The sequence below is a fragment of the Rhinolophus sinicus genome, chromosome 16 (assembly GCF_057876585.1).
Source record: "Rhinolophus sinicus isolate RSI-liver-muscle chromosome 16, RSI-T2T, whole genome shotgun sequence".
In the NCBI taxonomy this organism is placed as follows: Eukaryota; Metazoa; Chordata; class Mammalia; order Chiroptera; family Rhinolophidae; genus Rhinolophus; species Rhinolophus sinicus.
This window is the reverse complement of record NC_142516.1, coordinates 41,552,712-41,578,216: the sequence shown is the minus strand read 5'-3', so window position 1 is coordinate 41,578,216 and position 25,505 is coordinate 41,552,712. Positions and strand designations below refer to the sequence as shown.

Genomic DNA, 25,505 nt, shown 5'->3' with positions numbered 1-25,505 from the left:
CTTTATCATTTTTACAAATGGATTTTCATTTTAATGACGTTACTTATTCTGTTTATAGGAACGGGTGAAGTCTGTATTCCATGCCAAAGAGTTTGGAAAAATCATTAACTTCAAGACCCCGGAGGATGCTAGGGTAAATATAATGAATCTTTTACGTAAACAAGTAGCAGCTTCTCATTTTAAAGCCATGAAAATTGGACTATTTTTTAAGGCAGATAGGTTTTGTTCATTTTTAATTTTGTTTTTGTGTTTTGACAGTTTTGATATATGTAACTAAATAATATTTCCCCAAAACTACTTTTCATTAGATTGAATTCAACACACCTACTTGTTTTTCATATCAAATTGCTCTTCTTTTAATTCCTAACTGTAATACTTTGAAAAAAAGTCAACAAACAAAAGAAGTTATTTTATTCTAATGCTAATCTACCGGCTCTAGCAGGGAAAGAATTGTTGATTTATCTACTGTACAGCTTTAGTGTTTTTTAAATAAAAATCACAATGGCACATAGCACCTAGCATGGAACAAAACAAAAGGAGCCAAGTCTGTAGTCCGAAAATCTGGGTGTGAATATTGGTTCTGTTCCTTCTTGACTGTAGGACCTGGGGGAGGTCAGTTAACCTCAGTCTCCTCAAAATGTGAGTGCTGTGAACTGAAAAGCGTACTTTAGAGATATTATGGCAGTTACAAGGATGTGTACCGTCAAGAAAGGAAGACGGAACTGATTATCTACTTCATAAAGCACAACTAAGACGCTATTTCTGATACTGAGTTGATACTCACTGTGTCATGAAACTTATAATAAGAACACATGGCTCCTTTACTGAATCCCTGCGCCTCCTGCTCTCATGCTACTCTCTGGGTTGGTCCTGGCTGGGGGTGACTTTTTACCAATTCACTTGTCACATCTGGACCCCAAACCAGGAACTTTGGGCAATTTAGCACGTGCTGTGCTAGTTTCTATGTAGACTTTGTGATATAAGGCAACACTGGCATGCTAACAGTAGAAAATTGAAAGGGGACAATTTACAAAGAGAGAGGAATGAAGTGACCAGTGCCTCAATATGCATGTTTCCTGGGACAGGAAGACAGAGTAGAGCATGGTAATGGCATGACTTTCAGGCCATCTGCTGTCACATCGCTGAAGGACATCACCACCTATTTTAGTTTCTCTGTAACAAGTTTTCCATTTAATCGCCATGTTATTTTATCCCAGAAGGTTTGTGTCTAATCCTCCTGCTCGGCTAGAAACATTCAAAGGAGGCTACTGAGCTCATTCCCTTGCTCTTCTAATCCTAGAACTATTCCCCTACTAGGTTCTTCTTAAATTAAAGAAGCACAAAGATCTCTGCTAAAGCTTTTCCTAATGGGATAACCCCAGTATCACCTATAAGGCTTATATCTGTCATACACGCCCAATGATAATAGACATCATTGGCAGAAAGGTTTACATTATATTTGCATTTTGTTTTTGTGATTTCAAAATAGAAAATATGAGAACACCTAAAATGCTCGAGAATCTTACTGTGCTGCTACCCACTATAGAATTATATGTAATTATTCCTGTTTAATCAGTAGAATCCTATATGGAGAACCATGAAGGTTTGTGATACAGAATTGGCATAGGTTGGAAGGAATTTTGCATAGACATTTTTCACATTATACCAGAATTATTCAGTCCAGCTGCCAAATTACCCTTCTCTCTCAGGATGGTTCATTTGACTTTTCGTATTCTGAAGATGAACATACAAGTCCAAAGACCTTAGGAAAACTTCCTTATTGTCAAATAAAACCCAATACCATTGTCCCTGAACCGTCTGGGCCATTTAAGTGAGTGAATTATCTCTTATGCAGGATGAATTTAATTTCTGGCTTATGAGTATACACCTAACTAAACTGGAAAGCCAATTTCCAGACTGCCATTCATTACATTTTGAGTTGTATTGTAAGTTTACTGAAGTAAGTAAATATTCATTTATTTCCTTACAACAGTGGATCCTCACAAAGCTAGAAGAAGCAAGAGAACCTTCCCCAAGCCTCTGATGGAGAACACTGCTCGAAGGCACACAGTAATCATTACAGTTTCCACCTTGTACCTTCCAAAACTATTTTGGGAAGTATAGTACAAAAGTAATTTCAAGTACATATATATATATATATATATATATATATATATATATATATATGTAAATTTCAGTTAAAATCAGGTAAAACAGTTATGTGATTAAAATATTTTGACTCTTTGGGGATACATCTGGTTTTCTAACTTGAATCATGTATGTGGTTAAAATTCTAATTACTTTGTAAAAGAAATGTTTCTTTTATGAATCTTAAATATTTGCTCCAGGTGATTCTCTGCAAGGGTAGAGAAATTGACCATACTTAGCCTTCAGACGGAGCTAAGTTTAATGTTCCTAGTTTACATTTTGAACTTCTATCATGCTGAATTCAAATTCCCTGAATAAGCGATGGGAGTGATCAAATGAATGATCAAATCCAACATTGCCTCAGTGGTATCAAGAGAACGGTGGTGGTGGTTTCTTTAGAAACATGAAGTTCTTTTTACAGATAAATATTTTGGTGTTATTTTCCTTATATTTTTATAAAGGATCAGTCTGAATTATACTTCAAATATACCGCATGACTATAAAAAACAATCTTTTTATATATAATATAATACAGATTGAATAGTAATACCCTTTCAAGCCTCATTTTAAGAAAGGCTCGAAGAAATGAGTGTCATACCCAAATAGGGAAAGCCCTTCTCAAAACTTTGAAGCCTTAGAAATATTTCCTTAAGCCATCTCCTTAGGATCTACTTGGTTTCCCCGGGTCATGATTTTAATAGATTGCTGACTTTAAAGGAAAATTCCTGAAGCCTTAACAATACAACTTTCCATTCACTGGTAACATAAAATAAACAAAATTTCCACCATCTTAGATATGAGTTATGCTTCACAGCAGACAGCACCTCTCATAAGTAAGTGTATGTACTCTAAAGATTAATCCAGTAACCTGTCCTGTTGGTCATAGATTGAGAATTTCTGGTTTACTTACAGTTATTCAAATGAGAAGAAGTCTTTTAAATGTATAGCTCATCAGAACAAAAATCACGGGCTCCCCTTTAGCAAAAATAAGGTCATGGGGTTTTTTTCTTGGTATTTGTTCAAAAACCGTAATATTAGTGGACTTTTTAAAGTGAGAGGGGATGAATATATGACTGTGAACCACGAAGAGAACCATGCAGTGACTTATTAGTTATTAAATAATGCAGAGAATTTGATGCATGTTGTATGTGCCATGAAATTATTATAAACTGTTTTTGGAATTGGAGAATCTGTATAGACTATGGTTGTGAAATGCTCCTTAGGTTCCTCAAACCCTTGCTTTGTTGTAAAAGCTAAAATAAACAGCATGCCAGATTGTAACTGTATTTCTTCCTGACCAAATCCAGCTACTAAAGACTGTTGATTTTTCCTCTGATTGTAAAAGCACATTGTTTATTACCAGTAGTTGCTCCCAGAATGGTTTTTTTCTTTACTGAACATAAATTGAATCAAAAGTGACAACTTTCAAATCACATGATAGTGCGTGCTCCCATGATGACCTTTGTTCAAAGTAACATACACATTTTCTCTGTTGCTGAGCTCCTCCAATTTTGCATGCATTCGCATTAAACATAAGAGTACAGGCATTCAGAAAACTCATTAGATCGTCCTCATCCAAAATGTTGTTTTACTGACGTTCATTCATGCCATTAGCCACGTACCTCATTACCTGCTCCAGTTTCATGATTTTGTCCTCAGAAAAAATACAGACCCATAACTCGGGTGTCCCATGGTAAAGCGGGAAAGCCTAAGAGAGTAGCATAGAAATCTTTGTAGTATCCTCTGGAGGCTAGCAGGCCTGGGTCTTGTAACTATTATACATGGAAAGCCAACATGCCTATCCTTCCTGTTCCCTTACTAACAAGAACCTAGGAATGCTTTTTCTTACGTTTTCTCTACCTGTCATCTACTATCAGCACCTCCCATCACTTCCTCTGTTTCTAAAGTAGAAAGACCTACAATTTCAAGAGCAGTAGTTGATCAGTTGTCTTAGAAGATTGTCTTCATCTAAACAAAGAACATCAATAGATCACTAGACAAGTCCGTCTTCTCAGCATAGCATTTTACAATTTATAGTTATGTGTTTGATTCTGTTTTTTTTTTCCTTGAATTTTACAGAGTCCGTCATCTTATTATATTTGAAACAATCAGACCTGAAGTACATTTTATGACATTTAATGGCTCTCTGCTTGAGAACTTGAAGCTTGCCTTGGTTGTTTGGTAGTTGCTATGGAATAAGGTCCTAAGTATTGTGTCAGTTCTTTCGTTGTATTATTTGTTAGCTATAACCCCAGGCCCTGGATTCTAGCACAGCATATATTCTGGCCCATGATCATTGTGTGAAACCCAAGGCAGAGTGTCTGTTCCCTGCCAACTTTCCTCCAGAAAACTGTGTTAGAAACAGCAACTTTGATTTCTGGTACAAAAAGAAGCTTGCAATTTCTTCACATTTACAAAATCCTTTCTGAACCACAGAACATGTGCTCTTCTTCAGTGGCTTCTCTTTCATAGTGTATGTATTGGCTGTTTCATCCCTAGTGTTCTCAGCGAGACTTTGGGATTTTACCCAGGCTCAGTGTGGTTCAACTGAGTTGTTTTCTGATCCCGGTAAAGAATCATTACCGGCTATAGACTGTCCTTCCCGGGCCCTTTCTCCTCCATAGTTCCAATCCTTTCCAAAACTCTCCCGGGGCCTCCAAATAAATAAGACATTTTTCTTATCTTTTTCTATCATAATTATTTCTGTCATTTTTTTCTGATGGTAGTAGCAATAATAGTATCCCACTGAATACATATGCACCTATAGATATATCCTATAAATACCACAGTATCCTATCCCTGTCTGATGAAAAGGAAAGACTACTCAGTGCTGAATTTTCTATACCTTATTCAGTCATCAGTTGCCAGTATTAACTGATCCTTCAGGCCAAACCCAAGCCCCAGTATGAAAAAGATTGGGTGGGACAAGGTACTGGGTTAGTCTGCCTGAACTAACTGGAGCAGAAAAGTGTGCTGAATACACTGAAGGTGAAAGTAGACACTTGGGATGGGGTGTTTTCGTGCCCCAGCCAACACAATTCAGAGAAATCTGCCTGGGTTCCTGGGCTATTGCTTTTTACCTTTTCTTAAGATCAACTAAAATCCTCGCAGACAGTGTTTTTCCAACTGTAAGTCTTAACCCAGTCGTGGGACGTGAAGTCAATTTAACATCTCAAAGACCAACGTATTTTAAAAGTGGAATAGAAAAGGAAAGGAGATCATTGCACGGAACAAGGTTAAACATTGTTTCCAGAAATATTGTTTCAGTTAAATACTCTAGATACTGTGTGTACTGGGTCACAATATAAAATATTTTTCATATTATGAATTTTTAAATATTCAGCTTAAAAAAATCCCCCAAAATGTTGAAAGTCACTGCTGTTGGAGGCGTGGGCCAGCCAGTGATTGTTTGAACATTCTGGATTGTGTGGAGCTTGTCCTTAGATAAGAAGCTGCAGATCTGCAACTCAGGGAGTCTTCAAATTGTGAGAACTGTCTTTTTCCCTAGAGTAAGGAGATAAGATAGCTCTTGTTTTGTTTTGTAAAACGTTTTCCTTTCATAGTGTGTATTAGGTCCCACTGACTGCATGACCAGAAAAACCATATAAAAGTTAGATCCACAAACAACACCCAAAAAAGGCCACAGGATATTATTTAACTTGATGTATTTCAACCTCTGTCCCACTAAGCATTTTACTAAGATTGGAGCCAGAAGTTCTTTTTAAGTAAGTTGAATTTTCTTCATCTACCTTCTGTCTGACTCATCACACAGGTACCAAAGGCCCTTAAAAAAGGGGAGCCTATCCGTGGGTTACATTCTTATAGGGCCAAAATACTCATTCATTGGACGGTGCTTTACAAATGCCAATGCAGTTTAGCTGGAAATAATTGGATTTCCTCATTTCTGCAGGACTCAAGTAGAAAATGCAGATAACCTATACTCCTTATGCAAGATTCAATACAAAATTTATTCAATCTGGTTTTCTTTGGTGCTACCCAGTATCACTTACAGCTCCTTTACATAGTCTAAAAGGGGACCATTCACGCTCCTACCCAATCCTTTGAAATATATTTTTGAAATGATACCTTACTGCTAATGATAACCTAATCAAGTTAGCATTAGTTTAAATTTTTATGATTCTTGTAATCTGTATTCTTGATAATTGGCCAATATAGCTGTTAGTGCAGACTTTTTCCACGCTTTTCTTTCTGCTGCAATTGGTGTGAAGTAGTATTTGTTTCAGGCTATCCTAAAAGCAAGCCAGCACATGTACTGAGACGATGCTGGATCCCCTGTGTGTGTTACTTGCCCTTGAGTCAGCTCAATTCCTGCTGACCAGTGAATGAGTGATGTCTACAATGTCCTGTCCTCAGCAGCCCTGCTCAGCTCCTGTAGCCTCATGCTTGTAGCTTCTTTTGGGGAGTCGATCCATCTCATATCTGCTCTCCTCTTCTCCTGCTGCCTTCTGTTTTTCTCAGCATTATTCTCTTTTCCAAAGAACACTGCCTTCTCATGATGTAACCGAAGAAGGACAGTCTTACTCTATTACAAACCTTCATCCTTCTTTAATTGAAACTTTTTTACTTTATTTTGTAAAATAAATTTGTTCCATATCATTTTTTTAAAAGTTTTATTTTGGAATTACAGATTAGTTCTTTTTTAAAAGCATTATGGCATATTTTAAAAATTGACAATTTTGGTTACCCAAAGAGCTACATAAGAAATGTAACTTCAAAATTGTTAGGTTGATATGAGTGTATTTTTAATTATTTTTTACTTCATACAAATACAAATTAATTTGTATTACAGTTTAACCTCTGCTATGATAGACATCTGTCAACCTAAAAAATCCCTGTCACTGAACACTATTAATTTAGTATTGCTCTGATAACCTTAATAATGTGTTCCTTCTAATGAGGTCCTTGTAACAAGAAACCCTGTGAGAGGGGTATAATACAAAGTCTGATCATCTGAAGTGTACCTAAAATAAAGCGTGTTGTAAAACCCCAACATTTATTATGCCATCATACCACCAGTGTTCCACTGGCTACCCAAAAGTTCCCAGTTTGGGGACTGGAAAACATTCAAGTGAAATGTAGATTACATTGAAATATTCTCAATGTCAATTTTATATCCACACTCACAAGCTATTAGAAATTGTATCTGGGGCTTGTTGCAAGGTCAGATAGATGGTTACAGACCTTTTAAAATGATGATCTCTTTGTGAATATGTGTATTACATACGGAAATGAATTGTTCAGGGAACGTGCACTTTAAAAATACTTCCTCATTTTCGTACTGACCAAATAGCCTGTGCTTCTTTGGAATGCTTATTCTTTGGTAAACATATGGTCGTTGATGATGATAATTTGTTTTTTTACAGATCTGCTTCGGCATCACTGCAGTATTTCCTTCATTTTGCTGTTCTTATACCTTTTATGTGGGCTTCTGGCCCAGTTGCCGGTTGCAATCTCTGCCTTGGTTTTGTGTATTCTGATAAGATAATTTATACACACAAATGTGTACAGTGAAGTTCTTCCTCTTGAAATTGACCTTCATCTTTTCTTTTTTCCTGAAAATTGGTTGACCATGCTCACTAATGACTAACATTTTTCTAAGCTATAATTATTTCTTGCTATCGGTAGAATTAGATTGCTTGGTCAGAGGATTGCCCACTTTAACTATGTATGTCTTTTTCAAATAAATTAAGTCAAATATTTCCAATCTTCAGTCTGCCTCTGTTTTTAGTTGACTGGATGGAAGTAGAAATATACCTTCGCTCGTCTATCTAAACTCTATCTACCATCTTTGGGGCCTAAATGAGTGTGGATAACTAACAGATTGCCCAAGGTCCTGACTTTTCAGTCAAAGCCAGCTGACAGCTTCCCAGTCCAGCATCCTCCTTGCTGACTATGCCTCAGTGGTGATACTTACTACATTCTTAAGCACCAAGACTGCCTCTCAACATCAGAAAACTTCAAATGGCTCATTTCCACAGTAAGTAATGAGTATATTTTGAAAGAAGGGATAGGAGAGAATCATTTACTTGCTGAATTAATATTAACAGAGATAATTAATTCACCTCTGATATGAAGAGTTCAGAATTTCCATTACTTAAGAAAATGCTTGGGCCAGCCCGGTGGCTCAGGCGGTTAGAGCTCCAGGCTCCTAACTCCAAAGGCTGCTGGTTCGATTCCCACATGGGCCAGTGGGCTCTCAACCACAAGGTTGCCAGTTCAACTCCTCGAGTCCCTCAAGGGATGGTGGGCAGCATCCCCTGCAACTAAGATTGAACACAGCACCTTGAGCTGAGCTCCAGCTGAGCTCCCGGATGTATCAGTTGGTTGGAGCACGGGCTCTCGACCACAAGGTTGCCGGTTCGACTCCCACAAGGGATGGTGGGCTGTGCCCCCTGCAACTAGCATCAGCAACTGGACCTGGAGCTGAGCTGCACCCTCCACAACTAAGATTGAAAGGACAACAACTTCACTTGGAAAAAAAAACCCAAGTCCTGGAAGTACACACTGTTCCCCAATAAAGTCCTGTTCCCCTTCCCCCAAAAAATCTTAAAAAAAAAAAAATAAAATAAAATGCTTCATTACTACCTTTTGTTAATGATCTATTCAACCGCCCTCCTGCAACTAGAAGTGATTGAAAGCCACCATCTTGTATGCTTTGTCAACCAAGAGGAAATTGAAAATAATAACTTGATGCCAGAAAGTGCTTAAAATTTTAAAAAATATCCTACATTTTCTAATTGTCAGGTTTCACAAAAACTGTTGCTGTTGTATTCATTTCTTGAGTGAAAGTTATTTTATAAAGTTTAATGTTAATGGGGTAGAATCACTAGCTGTAAGCATAACTCCTGTCTCTCCCAGCATCGATGCTCTTCTCTTAATAGCTTCACACTTAGAGGTGTTCCAACAGAATGAGAACCTGCCTATCCTAACTGGCTGATAGGAAAGCTTAGTGCAGTTACGGGAATGATGACACATTGTTCCATAACATAGAGAACTAATCTGAGTACATTTTGTAGACTGATTGGAGATAAGACGTATCACACCTAAATCCCTAAGTGATGTGCTTGTATGTGTATTTGTATGTGTGTGCACACCTTCAAATAAAAATCAGAGATAAAACCATCTTGAGCCTTTAGTTTGAAGCACTCTGCACCTCCCACGTGATTTCTGTTTCTGCTTTTCTGAGTCAGCTACTAACGGACCTCCAACATAACATGAGTGAATACTGACGTGTTGCAAAATGGAGGACCAGAAGCAGAATGTACCACTCTAAAATATGCCTCTTTGGCATAAGGATATTTTGAGCTCATTATTTTTAAGAAACAGCAGACACATGAAAAGCTCTGAAAACTGAGTAGAAGTTGTCCTTTCGTAGGGAAATTTATAAGAGAAATCTCATTTGCAAGGGTGTCTCCCTCTCTGTACCAGAAAGAGAAGAACGAGACTCTAATTCTCTAGAAACTTATCATTGGAGAAGGTGCCCAACTCAAATCTGAATAACAACCTTACCTTCATTTACTATGCTTTTCCTGGTAACTTCCCATAACTGGCCTTCCCCACTCCACAGCATTTTTCTATGTCTTTAGCTGAAGAAGGTATTTAAGGTGATAGCTTGGGCCATTTTAATTCAGTTTTCTTGGTCATCTTCCATGTATACAGGAGATAGCTAGCTAGCTAGCTAGCTAGATAGATAGCTAGCTAGCTAGCTAGCTAGCTAGCTAGCTAGATAGATAGATAGATAGATAGATAGATAGATAGATAGATAGATAGATAGACATGTATATGTGTGTGTGTGTATATATATATATACATAAAACATAGGTAAATGTGTTGTTAAACTTGTTTTTCTCCTTTTAATCTGTTTTTTCTTTTTTCTTTTTTTTTTATTATAAAGATAGGGTCTCAGCCAAGAGCCTACAAAGGTAGAGGGAAAATTATTTTTCCTCCCCTACAGCTTGACAACTCATGATGGGACCTGCTGAGACAACATTCTTGCTCTGGAACCTGCAGATAGAATTCTGGAAAACTGGCAGAAGCCGGCGAAGGGTAAGAATTCTTACCAAAATCAGCTCTCATGGATCTCTGTCTGCAGTGCCTCGTTGAGAGAAGAAGGGAAGTTTCACCGTGCCCTTTGCTTTCCAAATTTAGATTAGCAGGAGGAAATACTTGTGTGAACTAGTTCCTTGGGTGTAGAGATTCTGGTAAAGACTTTTGTTAGGGATATTCTGGTTTTTCTATTGATCGTGTTCCTCCCAGAGATGGTCATTGTTTTCTATTGTCTCTGTCTTTCGTGTTATTTGTCACAAGGAGGAAAAACATAAGCCAAATGAGATTTTATTTTCATCTTGTTCTAAGTCTTGAGAGCTTGGGTTTTTGACCAATTTGAGAATGCTCTCTCTGGCCTCCACCAACCAGAAGATGCAAGTAATGGCTTCTATCTGGCAGCCAGCCCAATAGGCTGAGAATCTGAGACACAAAGGGACAAGCAGCATTCTCTCTGTCCCACTGTGCCAGCTCTCCCGAGAGTTTGTTAAGGGGTCCCAGTCCATAAGGGGCCTTTTTGTCTCAGCCTTCATTGTTTCAATTGTGCTGGAAGAGTTCCATTCCAGTAGCACCTGCCCAGTGTCACAGATCAGCAAGAGGGTCTGTGACTGGAGGTGTCTCGTGTTCTCAGGGAAACTGGAGACACAATTTTCACACCATTCTGAATGCCTGTGGTAATGAAGATCTTTGCTTTCTCAAGCTAACTCTTGGAGTGGACTTTCTGGATCTTGTGAGAGCTGCAACGCCTCCAGGGACGCCCCTTGTTTCCATGGTTAAGTCATAAAAAGGCTTATGGGTTTGAGTCGCTATTGAGATTAATATACCAAGGAAGATCCTATTCATCAACTTCTAGATCTGAAAAAACTTGTTTAGAGAACTCTCTTGCTAAACAATTGTTTTATTGGTACCCGTGGAATGATCACATTGAAAAGAGAACACAAAGGAGTGTAGCATCCAGCCTTAGGGACTCTCTTAACAAGATAAATTACAAAGTCCTTTTTACCTTCATTTTCAGAAGATCCTACCAGATTTAGAGAAGAGTTAGAAAGATCAGTGGCCATATGCAACCCCACTCACAGGAGTCTTCATTGGCTGCTCGGGGGTGTTCCTCCCTCTCATCATGATTGTACTGTAAGTCATAAGATAAGCCAGACAGCTCCCTAGGGAAACCCCTCTCACAGAGAAACAGATAACTGGAATTTCTCCCAGGCCCTCCTACACAAAATCAGGAAATGGATGAGCTGGAAGGTGATGTTCAGGGACTGATAGAAGTAATAATAGAGGCTTCCCCCCTAAAGTGAATTGGTCCAAGTTTGAATTTGTACACTCAAACAGAGAGCATATCAAGGCCTTCGTTGAATGCGTAATACAGACTTTACAAAGGCATAATGCATTCAACCCTGAAATTTCAGAATATAGGAATTTTTTTTTATTTCTATCTTAGTTGAAATGGAAATCTCCTCCCTGATATAAAGAAGTGATTGAAGATAATGTAGTTGGATGGGCAGGTCAGCCCCACGATATCATTCAGGCTCACCCAATTCCTTGAGGAATTGGAAACAACTGTGTCTTACAAATCTTTACAAAACCAGAAATGCAGTTCTACAAGCCATACAAAGTCCACCTATCCTTACCAATCCCAAAAGCTCCTCCTCTTCATCTCAAAATGCTTGTGGACATGTAAAAGATTGGGACATTGGAAACAGAATTGTCCTGCACTTAAGTAAAGGAAAAAATTAAATAGTAATGACCCTAGATATCTGATAATAGGCAAATACAGCCCAAAACTTCTTGGAGAAAACTTAGATACTTTCTCTGTGCCTTTGAGATGTACATTTTCTACCCTCATCTTCTCTAGGACCTGAGAGCCATCTCTTTGAAATCCAAACTTTAAGGAGATGATTCTCCTCAGAGGGGGAAAAGAAAGGAGCTATTTGGAAATTGGGCAAAGAAAAAAAAAAAGTGTCTTCTCTGCAAATATTGGTAAAAAAGCTTTAGCCATCTGAGTAGGTAAACTTATTCTATCTGCCAGAAGCACAATTTGGATTCAACTGTTTTTTTATAAACTAGTGAGTTTTGTATGATTGCACCTGATTCATAGCTAAAAGTTTATGATACTCATACGGTCTCTGTTTGCATCTGTCCGTATGTTTATGTAGGTCTATATATGTATGTTGTAGATGTGTGATATTTTTCTACCTCCAGATGGAATAGCCAGAAATAATTTGTAAAAGAGCTATTCAATTGGCTTAATAATATGTGCTTATATGAAATAAGTATTTCTAAACTCTCAGAAATACAGAAACTAACCCAAGTGTTTTCTAAGTTCATGTGATCTGGGAAAATATTCAGTAAATACAGGCTAGTTTAAGTAGGTTTACTTAAAATAGGCATGTCTTCAGAGTTGTCAGAATATAGATGTACAACTTTTATTCTACCTAGGTTCATTAGTCAAATAGGTTCATGTTATCTCTGTTACAGAATTTGTCAGCAAGAAAAATAACAGGATGATGGTTAACTTTGTTTAATGAAATTTTTAGGAGTAATCTAAATATGATTTTTAAGACAAGTGAATTAAATAGATGTAAGTGCAATGAACTTTTTAACAATTATGAAGTTTTATATCATATATCTACTTTAAAATAGCTTCCAAATCGTTTTGGTAACTTGAAACCTTAAATTTTTTCCAGGTTAAATGATGGAAATTCATTGAATATTTAGATCATTTTCAAATAATGTAAAATACTGAAACATTAATTACTAAATATAGTTTTATCTACTCTTGGCTTATTACAAAGAAACTAAACATATTCAGGTCTGAAAGTAAATGTCTTGTGTTACACTGAAAAATTGTACCATGAAGAAGGATATGCTTCTAAAAATTATGAAATGTATTAATACATTTGCCAATCTACATAATGTTGATATGTAGTAGTTCAAAATCTCTTTCTCCTTAGTTTTCAATAGAAATTAAAGTTGCAAAGGTTGGGGATTCTAATTAATGTGTGTAATTAAAACAAGTAGAAATAGTAAGGGAAACATCTCTATTTTCACAGAAAGTAAGATATGTTTTTGGTTAAGAAAATGTATGAGGTATGGAGATGCATTTTTGTTAAGGGAAAGAAAATAATTTTGTCCTGAAGTAAAACCGATTGTTTCAAAATTGCAAAGAGGAGAATAAAGGACAAATTAAATGGATATAGAAAGTTGGGAAGTGAGAAAGAAAGGGAACCTTGTGTAACTAAGCTGGCTAATATCAATAGTGTACTTGTATAAAACTATAATTTTCTTTCATGTGCTAAAAGGATTTTCTTGGACTGTTGGTCTGCTCTTGATAAAAGATTGTGAAAGGTTTTTCTTTACCTTTTAAGTCATCTGCCTAGAAAGCAAAGAGTTTGTTTTACTAAAATAATTTTATATGCTTCATGTTATCTTTACCATTAGATCTTTGATTACTTAAGAAACTCAAGTCTTCTACATATTAAGAGCTAAGTTTTGCTTACAACTATGTAATCTGTATTTGCTTTTAAAATATTTTTATTGTCACTTTGATTAAATAGGTAATTAAGTATTGTTTCACAATGATCTGTTATCCTATTTGGCCAAGTATCCAAAACCTTTGATATTTTTGACAAACTTCTAAAAATCAAATTCTAAATTAAGTCTTTTTGACCTTGAACTAGCTTGGAGTATTTCAGAGAACTGAACATCTATTTCTACAAAATCTCAAGATTTGTCTCTCCTTATATAAAGAGATATTAAACTAATTAGGCTCTTGTTAAATTGCATGGGAAGGGCGGCCAGATGGCTCAGTTGGTTAGAGTGTGATCTCTGAACAACAGAGTTGCCGGTTCAATTCTCATATGGGCCAGTCAGCTGCACCCTCCACAACTAGATTGAAGACAATGAACTGCCACTGAGCTGCCAGAGGGGCGGCCGGATAGCTCAGTTGGTTAGAGCGCAAGCTCTCAACAAGATTGCCGGTTCCCACATGGGATGGTGGGCTGTGCCCCCTACAACTAAGGATTGAAAACGGTGACTGGACTTGGAGCTGAGCTGCTCCCTCCACAGCTAGATTGAAGCACAATGACTTGGAGCTGATGGGCCCTAGAGAAACACACTGTTCCCCAATATTCCCCAATTAAAAAAAATATTTTTTAATGGAAATATTTTTTAAAAATTGCATGGGAAGCATTGACAAATAAGAGGTGACCCAAAAATTTCTTTAGGTTATATTTGTATGGATACATGTTATTAATATAAGTATTCCAGAAGTCATGAAATTCCTAGAAATCTGATATGTCCTGGTATGTTATCACTTGCAACTCTGGCTATTATCTTAAAATACATGTCACAGAAACAACCAAATTTCCTTGTTGATTGCATTCATTTTAAATTTTTTTTATCATTTACAGATATTATTGTTTTGCTTTTGCAAAAGTGTTTCCACAAAAGTGCGTCATCTTCAGGGAGATTTATGGAATGGGCTCTGAAAAGTACAGGTTTCTGATAACTATCAGATCAAACCATTGAACTGGGTAAGAATTAAACAGGAAAATTCTAAGGAAAAACTGATTCACAAAACTGCTAACACAAGATCAAGACCAACAAGAATTTATTATATGGGACCGAAGGAACTGATGAGGGTAATTATAATTTTTATAACTTTGTTTTGTTTTTCCAGATTTAAGGAAACCTTTTTCTTTTCTCTTAAGCTATCAGTGACTTAAGCAATTTCTACTAAGAATTTGGAAATTCTTAGTGAGCATTCTTATTTTCATGACAACATAGGAATTTGCATAAGTTCAATAAGAATCTGTTCTCCTTCTAACAGGACACAATTGGAAACACTGGCTATATTATCAAGACTTTGACTGGAATGTCATATTTGAGAATGTGCATAGAATCAGATATGACCAGTTTTAAGGAACCAAGGCTGACTTTAAAGCCAATAAATCCCCTTGGAAAAACCATCTGGTGTCTTGCAGCCTTACCAGGTAAGTTACAAGGGTCACTTCCTGGCAGGTGCAGGAACCTCAGGATATACTGGGACCTTGAGAAGAGAGGAAATAATCCCATTGTTTTGGTATTGCAGACAAAATCTGAGGGCAAGACCTTGGCTTCCGAGCCTCTGAGAGGCTTTTAAAAAGTCCAACCTGACACTCCTTAAGGAAAGTTCTGGCAAAGAGATTTAAGAGACTGTATATATAGTCAATCACTGTTCTTGCTGCAATTATGTAAATAATCAGGCCAATTTTACTGAGACTAGATTTATTTTGCAAACAAATTAGTTTTACTGTAATTATCTTTGGTAAAAATGGGGTGATTATAGAGAAAAAAAGCTTCCTTCAGTAAAAACTATACTGTACCTAGTGGATATCTGATTCTAGGCCTGTTGATTGTCTGAGATTTCATTATCTACCTGTAAACTGGACTGGATCCTGAATTGTAGTTTCTTCAAATAATCTAGCTATAACTCTTCAAACTAACATTTCCAATTATTTTCCCCACTCTTTTGACTTGGAGTCACTAAGAACAAATTGTATGAAATCCCTAGAAATCTGATGTAACCTGGTCTAATGTTATCATTTGTAATTCTAGTTATTATCTTAAAATGGATTTTACAGAAATAACCAAATTTCCTTGCTGAATTCTTATCAGATCTTTAACCATGGCCATTTTAAGATTTTTTGTCATTTACAGAAATTATTGTTTTGCTTTTGCTAAAGTGTTTCCCAAAGCCCTGCAAACTGAGTGTGAACAACTTGGTATAAATTTCAGTGAAATGGCCACAATGGCTCCTGTTCAAATACCATTCATGTCTGATGACATCGGAGACACTCAAATTGCAAAAGATGCTTCGTCTAAAAATCTTCTGACTGGTTGCCCTCATGACTCATACTGAGTTTGTAATTTGCTTCAACCATTAACCATTGTGGGGTTTTTTGTTTGTTTGTTTCGATAGAAATGCCTCTTATTAAGTACCTGATTGCTCGTGCCATATTGGCCTAACTTTGGTAGCCCACCTCCTAAAATGAGACACAACTATTTAACTGCACGGCTGACCTAGTCTCAAGACGAAGAGATTGGTTCAATAAAATAATACAGCCCATCTCTCAACTTAGCTTCTGGACTGTGAAACTCCTTTGAAATTTGAAATGTAGGACAGAAAGAGATCAGAATGTATACCATCCCAAAATACGCCTCTTTGGCATGAGGATTATTTTGAGCTGATTAATTTTTAAGAAAGAGCAGACACAGGAAAAGCTCTGAAAATGTAGAATTAATTACCCTTTGTGGGGGAAATTTACATTAACAAGAGAAATCTCTAGTTGTGTGTCTCCCTTTCTGTACCAGGAAGAGAAGGATCAGATTCTAAATCACGGGAAACTCTTATCACTGGAAAAGGTGCCTAACTTAAATCTGCATAACAACTTTACTCTTGTTTACTGTGCTTTTCATAACCTTCCATAACTGGCCTTCTGCCCTTTGCCCACCCCCTCCTCCAACACCTTTCTTTTGTCTTTAGCTGGAGATGGTATTTAAGGTGATGATGGCTTGGGCCACTTCTGGGAATGACTCAGTTTTCCTGGGTGTCTCCCATGTATACAGGAGGTGTGCATGTTATTAAACTTCTGGGGTTTTGTCCTCTTGTTAATCTCTTTTATTACAGGAAGGGGTCTCAGCCAAGAATCCAGAAGGTAAGGGTAAAATTATTTTTCTTCTCCTACAAGTACATTTAGAAAGTTTCTGAGTAGTTAACTGTTAAAGTTACAGCATTTTTCTTTTGAGGAGCAGAACCATAGCTCCTCAAAAACATGAGCTCTGTCGACTAGACAAAATAATTCTCTAGGTAGTCCACCAAAAGAGGCTTTATTTGGGGAAAGAAAAAGAAACAAAACCACCACAGCAGTGTGAGGACGCACACCTCTGGCCAGCCACCTATGTGCAAAAAGAAGTACCCCCTTCCCAAGATGGCCCCCTATATAAATCCCTCTCCCTGAAGTTGGAACCATAAAGTTTTAATAGGAAGTCAGAACTAGAGAGTAACAGGGAGCCCAGCTCCACCCATAGACCTCCCAGTTCTACGGTTAGTCATCTTAAGATGCCAGTTCACTTTTATCAGCTCAAAGAAACATAACTTAATCCAATGCTAATGGCAGAATGGTATATTCTTAGTCTCTTAAGAAAGGCACAGCATACATGGTTCAAGCAGCAAAACTGGTGGCCATCAAAATTTTGGCAGAAGTTACATTATATTTGTTAAACAAGTTGTACTTTTAGCCATTTCATCAGTTTACAAGGCATAGTCATATACATTGGAATACACACATACACTCTTTCCACCAGTACAACATATATGCTGTCTAGAGACCATGTACCTTATGTCAACTTTGGCTTCATGGTGAAACTGTAGTAAAACGAAATTAGATGCACTGACATAGTCGTTACTTAGAACCGACTGCTTTAAAAAAAAACTTTGGTGGCCTGTTAAAGACATCATACTTCAGCATGAAGAGAGAAAAACAATTAAAAATGCCTCAAAATCACAAGATTTAATAAAAAGCTTTAAAACTCAACTTTCTTTAAAAAAAAAAAAAAGTCACCCAAATTAATCCTAGAGGTCTCAAGGCATGATCTCTAGATTAACAGGCCCCCACCCCTCTGTTACATGATTTTTAGTATATGTGCTGCCGAAGCGAGCACAAGTTACATGATTTTTAAAATACACTTAAACTTAATTTTAAAAATAAACAGTAAATCACAGTGGCTTTATAAAATATCAAATTCAAAATGACAGTCTTACAGCCAAAAGTCAAAAGAAATATAAAAACAATTTTGGAATAAAGACTTTTAAAGTTTTGCTAAACTTAAATATCTTCCAGGCTCCATCACCCATCTCTGTGCCGGTGGCCTTGGTGCTGTCCAGTGGGCTGGGTCGGGTGATGTCAGAAGCACTCGGAAATAAACACAAGGGGCTTGCTTGCGAGTCCTGTCTTCTGGTTTTGGCGAGGCGTAGGCAGCAGTTTTTAAACTAGGTTGAATTCCCGCAGGTTTAGTTGTAGAATTGTGTCTTTCACAGCAGCGAACACAAAGCGGATGTTCTCTGTGTCTGTAGCACATGTGAAGTGGGAATAGATAACTTTCTCTTTGTCAGGATTCTGATCTTGATAAAGCTTCAGGATAAAGTCTCTGGCAGCTTTGACATCCTGCTTTGGTCCTGGTCATGGGAGCAGGGAGAGGAATAAAGAAGAGAGATATGAACTCACCACCAAATCCTCCCGAAAATCATTTTCAATGTACTCTTATTCTTATTTGGGGTGCTTCTTTGAGCTCTTATTTCTAGGGGCATGATTTTTATTATATCTCATTATGAACCTGTAGAACAGTAAAGTGTCTACTAACATCTGCAAATTGTACTTTAAGGCAATTTGTTGAAAAATTGTGACCCAATTTAATTTTCTGATTTGGACATTTAAAAAAAACCACACTTTTATTTATTTTTATTTTAACTGTTTTTCCAGGACCCATCAGCTCCAAGTCAAGTAGTTGTTTCAATCTAGTTGTGGAGGGCGCAGCTCACAGTGACCCATGTGGGGATCGAACCGGCAACCCTGGTGTTATAAGCATCGTGCTCTAACCAACTGAGCTAACCGACCACCCCGAATTTGGACCACTTTTGAAAAGAGGTAATTCTTATTAACTCAGGCAGACAGAAGTGGACTAGGAGAGGGAAAAGGAAGAATATGGGACTAACGTTATTAGGCACCCAAGTCTGCTTTTCAAGTTTGTGGGCTGTATACTACGTGGCCAATACGTAAAAGGAGAGTGCTGACACACTGCTCCTCTGACTATCAATGTGAAACTTAATTATATTTGAGACCTCCAGTATCAGAAGTAATTAGCAATAGGGCATAAACTCTCCTTTGTATCTGTCATGTATATAAGGAACCTCAGTGTCTACCCTGTGTCTGGGAAAGGGGGCTGCCACACTTTAACCTACACCTAAGAAGTGCCAGGTGCTCTGACCAGCACCAAGAATGCAAAGATAAGTCTGGCACAGTCTCTGCCCTCAGGAGCTGACTGGGAGAGGGCTGAGTGAGCAGACAATGCTATAGTGACGAAGGCCAAGAGCATGGTGAGCCCCGCGGGGCAGCCAAGAGAGCAGGGGGTGAGGGTCAGAAGAACTTCCCAAAGGAGAGGGTGCCTGAGCTGGGTCTTGACAAACAAAGTGAGTTAGCAAAAGGAATTGCCAGTTGTATTCCAGGCACCAGGAGAGACATGTGTGGGGACTGAGGCGAAAGCACACAGTAATGTGACTGAGCTTCTGTGAGAAAGTCTGTTCTAGACAGACTGGGGAGGCTCCTATGAGCTCGTTACGAACTAATTTCAGCAAGGTCAACAAGATGAAACTTACCTGTGTATTCTGGAAAATAGCTAATTAGATGAGAGTACATGATTTTTTCTTCCAAAAGATCCTTCTTGTTTAAGAACAAAATTACAGATGAGTTCAGAAACCAGGGGTAGGTGATAATGGTTTTAAATAAGGCTTTGCTCTCTTCCATGCGGTTCTAAGAGAGAAACAAGGGACTTAAGGTTAACTAGACAGAAAAGCCATGCTTTGGAAGCAACATACCAAATCACTGGTTCCATCCATCTGTGTCCCTCTCAGCCAGCTCCAGTCTCGGCGTCACTGTCCTTGCCATAGCTGGTGAAAATGTGGCCACCTCAGGGCACCAGGCTTCCTGCTTCCATTTCCACTTTCTGGATCTCCTATATCACCCAACTCTTCTCTAGCCCCAAACTAACAAGTAAGGATATAAGACTTTTGTGCAGCTTGAAACAAGAAGGGTCATAGCCGTATTTGACAAGTTTTCTGTGTAGAATTGTTGGGATTACCAAGAGGGGCAAGTTCACAGCTTCCGACCTGAGACACCCACGCTACTGGGTGTGGGCCTCCAGACTGTGCGTCAGGAGTCATGTGACGACAAGGGAAAATAGAGCCCTTCAGCAGGGTCGCCTCCTTGGACACTAGCAGGGAAGGGAACTGGCCTTACTGAGCACTGACCCTCTGCCAGGCCTTATCGGCGGGCAATACAGGCAAGCTCCACAAGGGGAACAGAGCCCCCATTTTAGGGATGAGCATTCTATATTGTTCATGAAATTTAAATAGTTTCCCAAGGCCGTACAATAGTAGGATCTAGTGGAAATTATGCAGAAGGACAGTAACATTTCTGAGCATTAGACACTGGCAAGAAAATATCAAATGTTCCTAATTTATGATGGGCAGACAGGCACATACAGAGCTCACCTGATGACAATAAATGTTCGAGAGTATTCTGCTCTCTTAAGTATTTCTAGGAGGAAAGAAACAAGAACTTCCCTTTAGGGAGGGAAGTGGTCGGACTGAAAAACATCAAAGCCCAAAGGGACATGCCATCAATCTCTAATTCCTACAACTCCCAGACACATGGGTTCATTCTCTTGCTGAGTACCATTTTGGGGCCTAAGATCTGGAATTTATTATCAGAGAGGTAACCCCTCACTTGCTTTTAAAGCTTCTTTAAAATTTATTATGATCTTATCAATAATGATGTCCAAGGAAATACAGTATATGAAAAAACAATTCCTATACAGCATAGTAAATGTATCCATGTATCCAACACATATCCACAACCAGGAGGGAAAACTGGAGTGGCAACCACAATTTTTCTACAAATACCTTGTGATTTCTTTTTTTCTTTTTTTTTTTTTTCTTTTTTTTTTAGGAGAAGAAAAAATATTTCATGTCTTAGCACATCAGGCTGATGTACTTGTCCCTGCACACCTGACTAATCTTTTAAGTTTCCTGACAAACATCGTAAGTAATTCCTGAGACAAATTTGTAGCTAATTTTTCCTATTGATAACTCGAGGCCTTTCCTTTTTAAAAAGGTTTCTCTATTGGAAGAGCTGAGTGGCAGCCAAGATTTCTATTCTCCTTTGCACAGTGACACTAGTAAAGGGGTTAATCCTCCATTAATTAGCTAATGTTACTATGCTCCTCAGAGAAAAGTCTGGTCTCCAGAAAAACAAGGTACAGTTTGTTCATAGTTATTGCCTAATCCTGGACAGAGTTCCTTATTGATTTACTTTCATGCCCGAGAAGCAAGAGACATTTTTCTAAAAGGTCAAGGGGTCTTGTGAAGGGTAGGGGGAAGGATGAGGGTATCCCACAGAAAATACCCCCAACCTCACAAAGAAGTGACTGTGAGGGTTCATGTCATTTTCCAGGCAGACCCAGCTATTGGAGTGTGACCCAGCCGCACTATGGCAACTCTACAGAGGACACTGAATGCCTGATGGGGGTGGATCGTCCCCGTTGCCCTGAGCAAGCCCCTTCTAGGGTAAGCAAAGGGCAGATGCCATCCAAGAACAGCAACTGGCACCACTCCCCATGCCAACTCAGCTAGGAAGCTAATGTGGGAGTGCAGTGGGTCATGGAGGTTGGGAAGCCCATTCTCAGGTAAGTTTATTAGAAATAGCATTGCTAAACTCTGGCTATTCATTAGTATACGGGGGGCGGGGGAGGCTTGAAAAAGACACCCCCAACTCAAACCCAGGAATATGAATCTCGACTGGGGGGGGGGTCCAAAAAGGTGGTATTTTTTAAGAACTCCCCAGGATTTCAATATGCAGCCAAAGCTAAGAACCAGTGCTTCTCAGTGGCTCCACCCTTGGCAGCACATTACGTTAGATCCCAGCCTCGGGCTGCACACACCACCAATTAAATCAAGCTCGGGTTGGCCCCAGGAGATAGCTTTTTCTTTAAGGTCTCAAGGAATTCCAGCACATCCACATTTGAAAATCAGGTTTCCAGGTCAAGATGATTCTCACACTTGCAGGTTTATGTGAATTACCTGGGATCTTGTTAAACACAGATTCTCATGTATTCGGTCTGGGTTGATTCAGTAGCTCTACATGTCTAACAAGCACCCAGGTAATATCTATACTGCTAGGCCAGACTTCACTTTGAGAAGCAAGGTGATTGAACCTCAGAGTCTCGTGCCAGAGCTGGCTGGCATCTGGCAAGCTGCAGACATAGGCCTCTGTCTTCCACAACTAAGCAGACTTCCCACCCAGCATACCTCATTGTCACCCTCAGCCAGGACCTGGTCATATTCACTCAGGGCAACCAAAAAGATAATGGACGTGACGCTCTCAAAGCAGTGGATCCACTTCCGTCTTTCGGAGCGCTGGCCTCCAACATCGACCATCCTGTTCAAAGAAACTCAGATTACTCAAAAGCTGGAACTCATAACTCTGGAGAAAAGGGACGTGAATCATTCTGTCATGGAAATCAGCACTCTTTAGGGTCCTCAATAATTTTTAAGAGTGAGAAGGGGTCCAATGTTTAAAATGTTGGAGCACCGCTGCTTTGGGCAAGGAGGAACCACTGGAAGTTTCCTAGCAAAGGAAGCACAGAATGTAAGTGAAGTTACTGAAAACAGATGCTAAGGTCACTCAGGTGGACCCTGCTGAGGACACTGGTTAGGAGGCTGTTGCAATAGTCCTGCAGGAAGCGCAAGCGTCCACCTGGGCGCTGCGGTACACACTGTAGTGCCAGGACACCAGCCACCAAGGGGCAGGAAGGTAGGCAGTCCTCCAAGGCCACTCAGCTTTCTCCAGGCCTTTGCCCCTTCCTGTTTTTATGGCTCCTCTCATTTATCCACAGATCCTTTCTCCATTAGGTGGCTGCCGCCCTTTCTTCCCCATAAATATCTGTAAGTGCCATCTGTCCAATATGGAAATCCAAAGTGTCTGTGGGAAAAATTTCAGGGACTCAGAGCCAAAGGACTGTCACAAGCTCGAATGCTACAGGGGTCAGGCAGTCTATGAAAATGAGTCAGGTGGCCCTGTGCAAAGTAGAAAAGCATGCACTTCAAGAGTGCTAGGGGCCCTGTCTGAAGGGATGACTGCTACCCAACTGTAGTCAACCACTGAGGGACAAAAAAGCAGGCTCTCTACGACCAGGTCCTCAAACTTTTCAAGAGAGACTAGATGTTGTTCGTGAAATTTTTAAATATTGGCTCTAAAGTGTTTTAGAACACTAGGTGGGCCAAAGAGAATACATCTGTGGACCAGACACAGGTTTCAGAAGTTGCAAGCTGCATTGATTCTGAAAAGGTTTAGATAAATTCATGGGCACACAGCACAGGAGATGTGCTCACAAAGATGCAGATTTTCCAGGGGCTCAACCACAGGGCTCTGCCAATGCCACACTGCTCGAAAAGCACTGGGATGTAATAGGGTTTTCAGACAGAACCTGGACATGGCAGGATTGGATTTGTGTTGTCTCAACTAGAAAAGCATGTGTAATAACTTATTAGGGGGAACACAGGCACTAGTGGATATAAAAGTGCTTTTTGATCCCATAGAAAAGCATTATGAAACTAGTATTATGAAACTGTCTTAATCTGGAAGTGAGAGCAAATGGTGAGAATCATCTTCAGGAAATTGCAAATTGTACTTAGTGCTTAGACCTATTTTTTTCAATGAGTAAAACTGATAAAAATCATTTTTTTTAAATGGGAGCGTGGGACACTTGGCACTACAAGATTTCAACACCATTGTTTTAGTTTAGTCCAGTGGAATAGTGCTTCTCAAACTATCTGTGGTGAAGTACTAAGTTTTTGTTTGGGCTTTATTTTGTTTGCTTTTCCAGTCTAATGTTTTTATTAAAAATATATTTAAATAAATAAATAGAAAAATTCAATTAAAAATATATGAAATTTAAGTCCTCAGTTTTCTAAACATTAGATTTAATAAACCTTATGTAATATTTAAATAAATAAATCAGAAAAACATCAGAGGGTGAAAAACATAATTTAAAAAATTAAATGCATAGATTTTTGAAAGTATGCCAATAGATGGATAATTTAGAAAATCATTATTACATACATAACATTTTCTTGTCAGAAGTGAAATAAAGATTTCTCATGTTGAATATGAAACACTGTATATCAATATTAAAGTTTTGACACAATAAAAAAAAGTGCTTTGCAATTTGCAGTGCCATGCATATGTACCATATTATTCATTTGCCATAATTAAATGTAATGAAGATTTACTTACGTCATCCTAAAAATACTTCCTATATTTATATGTGGAAATTCATACTTTTTTACACAGCTGTAAAATAGTTTATATATACATTATCTTGCATAATTTTCAATACACATTTTGGATTAATTCTTAGTTGTTTTGTTTTGTTTTTCCAGGATAAACCGTGTGATGGAGAGGGCCATATTGCCCCAAAAGATATAACCCCTTTTAGGAATAACACATTCAAGAATCCTTATGGGGACTTCCAAGCCTGGACAAACAGATTCTTAATGGACGATGTCAGGGAGACATTCTTACCGAAAGATGATATTTTCCAAGTCAAACGGATACTCGATGATGCCGGTTGTAGGTACTCGAACACGAAGTATGTCTTGCTCCGTTGGCACGAACGACAGCGTGGAGATACGGTCAATGTCAGTTAGATAACTGTAACATTAGAGGACAAGAGACTGAGGCTCAATTTAGAGAAGGGAGAAGTGTCTCACACTCCAGGGACCCACTCAGATTCCAGGTTCCATCAGTGACTTTGAGAGCCAACACGCCAGCTCTCCTCCAACTGTTTTGTAGAGAATATGGATCAGAAGGTTCATGAGCCTTCTGGGAAGTCTGTACATCACTCCATCTCTCCTGATTCTAAGCTCATCACTATCTGGCCAGGGAGAGAGACAGCGGGGCAGGAAGGAATAGGATATTGGACTCTGCTCTCTGATCTCTCACCTGTCCTCATTCCCCTCTCACACTCAGCCTCATCCAAGAACATTATAGAATGTAGATGCCGTTCTTGAACACTTTTCTCAGTGAAGTAGAGTTTCTAAGAAAATATAAAGGCACAAAACAGGCTAACGGCAAGTTCTTTCAAAAGTAACAAGACAACGTTTTTCTGTTACACTGGGAAATTAAACATCTAAAATAAACCAAAACTTGTCTTGGATTATTTTTGGCCATATGTTAAAGCCCTGAGCTTAAAACATACCCCTTTTCTGTGGTAAAACAAGAGGACACTTTTGTTAAAGCCTTTATAAAAGGCATTTGGGGGTAAAATAACTAACTCAGGCCCTGGCCAATGACCGAGTTCTGAGCCCCTGCAAACTGAGGCTGGCCCTGCCTTCTTCCTACACAGGCAGAGCCTACCTCGTCCTGAGCAGGTGCTATGAAGGAGAGCCAAGACGTAACAGGCTACCACTATTC

The 25,505-nt window shown here is 38.7% G+C and overlaps 3 protein-coding genes across 7 annotated transcripts in view; 2 read left to right on the top strand and 1 right to left on the bottom strand.

Moving 5' to 3' along the window:
- VPS13A (vacuolar protein sorting 13 homolog A) overlaps positions 1-3,429 on the top strand; it is a 194,261-nt gene extending 190,832 nt beyond the window's left edge. Inside the window, exons 71-72 of the mRNA XM_019736649.3 lie at positions 59-133; positions 1,994-3,429. Coding sequence (XP_019592208.2) covers positions 59-133; positions 1,994-2,044 — 126 coding nt within the window. The 3' untranslated portion in view covers positions 2,045-3,429. The remainder of the gene's footprint in view (positions 1-58; positions 134-1,993) is intronic.
- Positions 3,430-3,582: 153 nt separating this feature from the next.
- LOC109449922 (uncharacterized) lies at positions 3,583-24,621 on the top strand. 5 transcript variants are annotated; one of them, XM_088792802.1, is made up of 9 exons: positions 3,583-8,146; positions 10,064-10,215; positions 15,047-15,209; positions 16,886-16,913; positions 18,738-18,902; positions 19,886-20,024; positions 20,982-21,073; positions 21,486-21,598; positions 24,473-24,621. In XM_088792802.1, exons 2-5 carry the CDS (start codon positions 10,135-10,137, stop codon positions 18,760-18,762), a joined length of 297 nt encoding a protein of 98 aa, XP_088648928.1. In that variant the 5' UTR covers positions 3,583-8,146; positions 10,064-10,134; the 3' UTR covers positions 18,763-18,902; positions 19,886-20,024; positions 20,982-21,073; positions 21,486-21,598; positions 24,473-24,621. The 5 variants fall into 5 exon arrangements, 4 of the variants coding, with proteins under 4 accessions (XP_088648928.1, XP_088648926.1, XP_088648927.1 ...); XM_088792800.1 differs by lacking the exon at positions 16,886-16,913; XR_012495812.2 differs by lacking the exon at positions 3,583-8,146 and adding an exon at positions 14,628-14,858 and having other exon boundaries at positions 9,905-10,215; positions 15,047-16,913.
- LOC109449920 (guanine nucleotide-binding protein subunit alpha-14) overlaps positions 17,361-25,505 on the bottom strand; it is a 157,000-nt gene continuing 148,855 nt past the window's right edge. The window contains exons 4-7 of the mRNA XM_019736652.3: positions 24,615-24,743; positions 22,340-22,469; positions 19,631-19,784; positions 17,361-18,433 (exon numbers count right to left, since the gene is read on the bottom strand). Coding sequence (XP_019592211.2) covers positions 18,243-18,433; positions 19,631-19,784; positions 22,340-22,469; positions 24,615-24,743 — 604 coding nt within the window. The 3' untranslated portion in view covers positions 17,361-18,242. The remainder of the gene's footprint in view (positions 18,434-19,630; positions 19,785-22,339; positions 22,470-24,614; positions 24,744-25,505) is intronic.

What these genes read in the sequence shown, in the direction of transcription:
- LOC109449922 (XM_088792801.1), top strand. Translation starts at nt 10,135, where the DNA reads ATGATGGGACCTGCTGAGACAACATTCTTGCTCTGGAACCTGCAGATA. An exon ending in CTGGCAGAAGCCGGCGAAGG is followed by an intron (nt 10,216 to 15,046) that starts GTAAGAATTCTT and finishes TCCTTCTAACAG; the next exon opens with GACACAATTGGAAACACTGG. An exon ending in GTGTCTTGCAGCCTTACCAG is followed by an intron (nt 15,210 to 18,737) that starts GTAAGTTACAAG and finishes CTGTTTTTCCAG; the next exon opens with GACCCATCAGCTCCAAGTCA.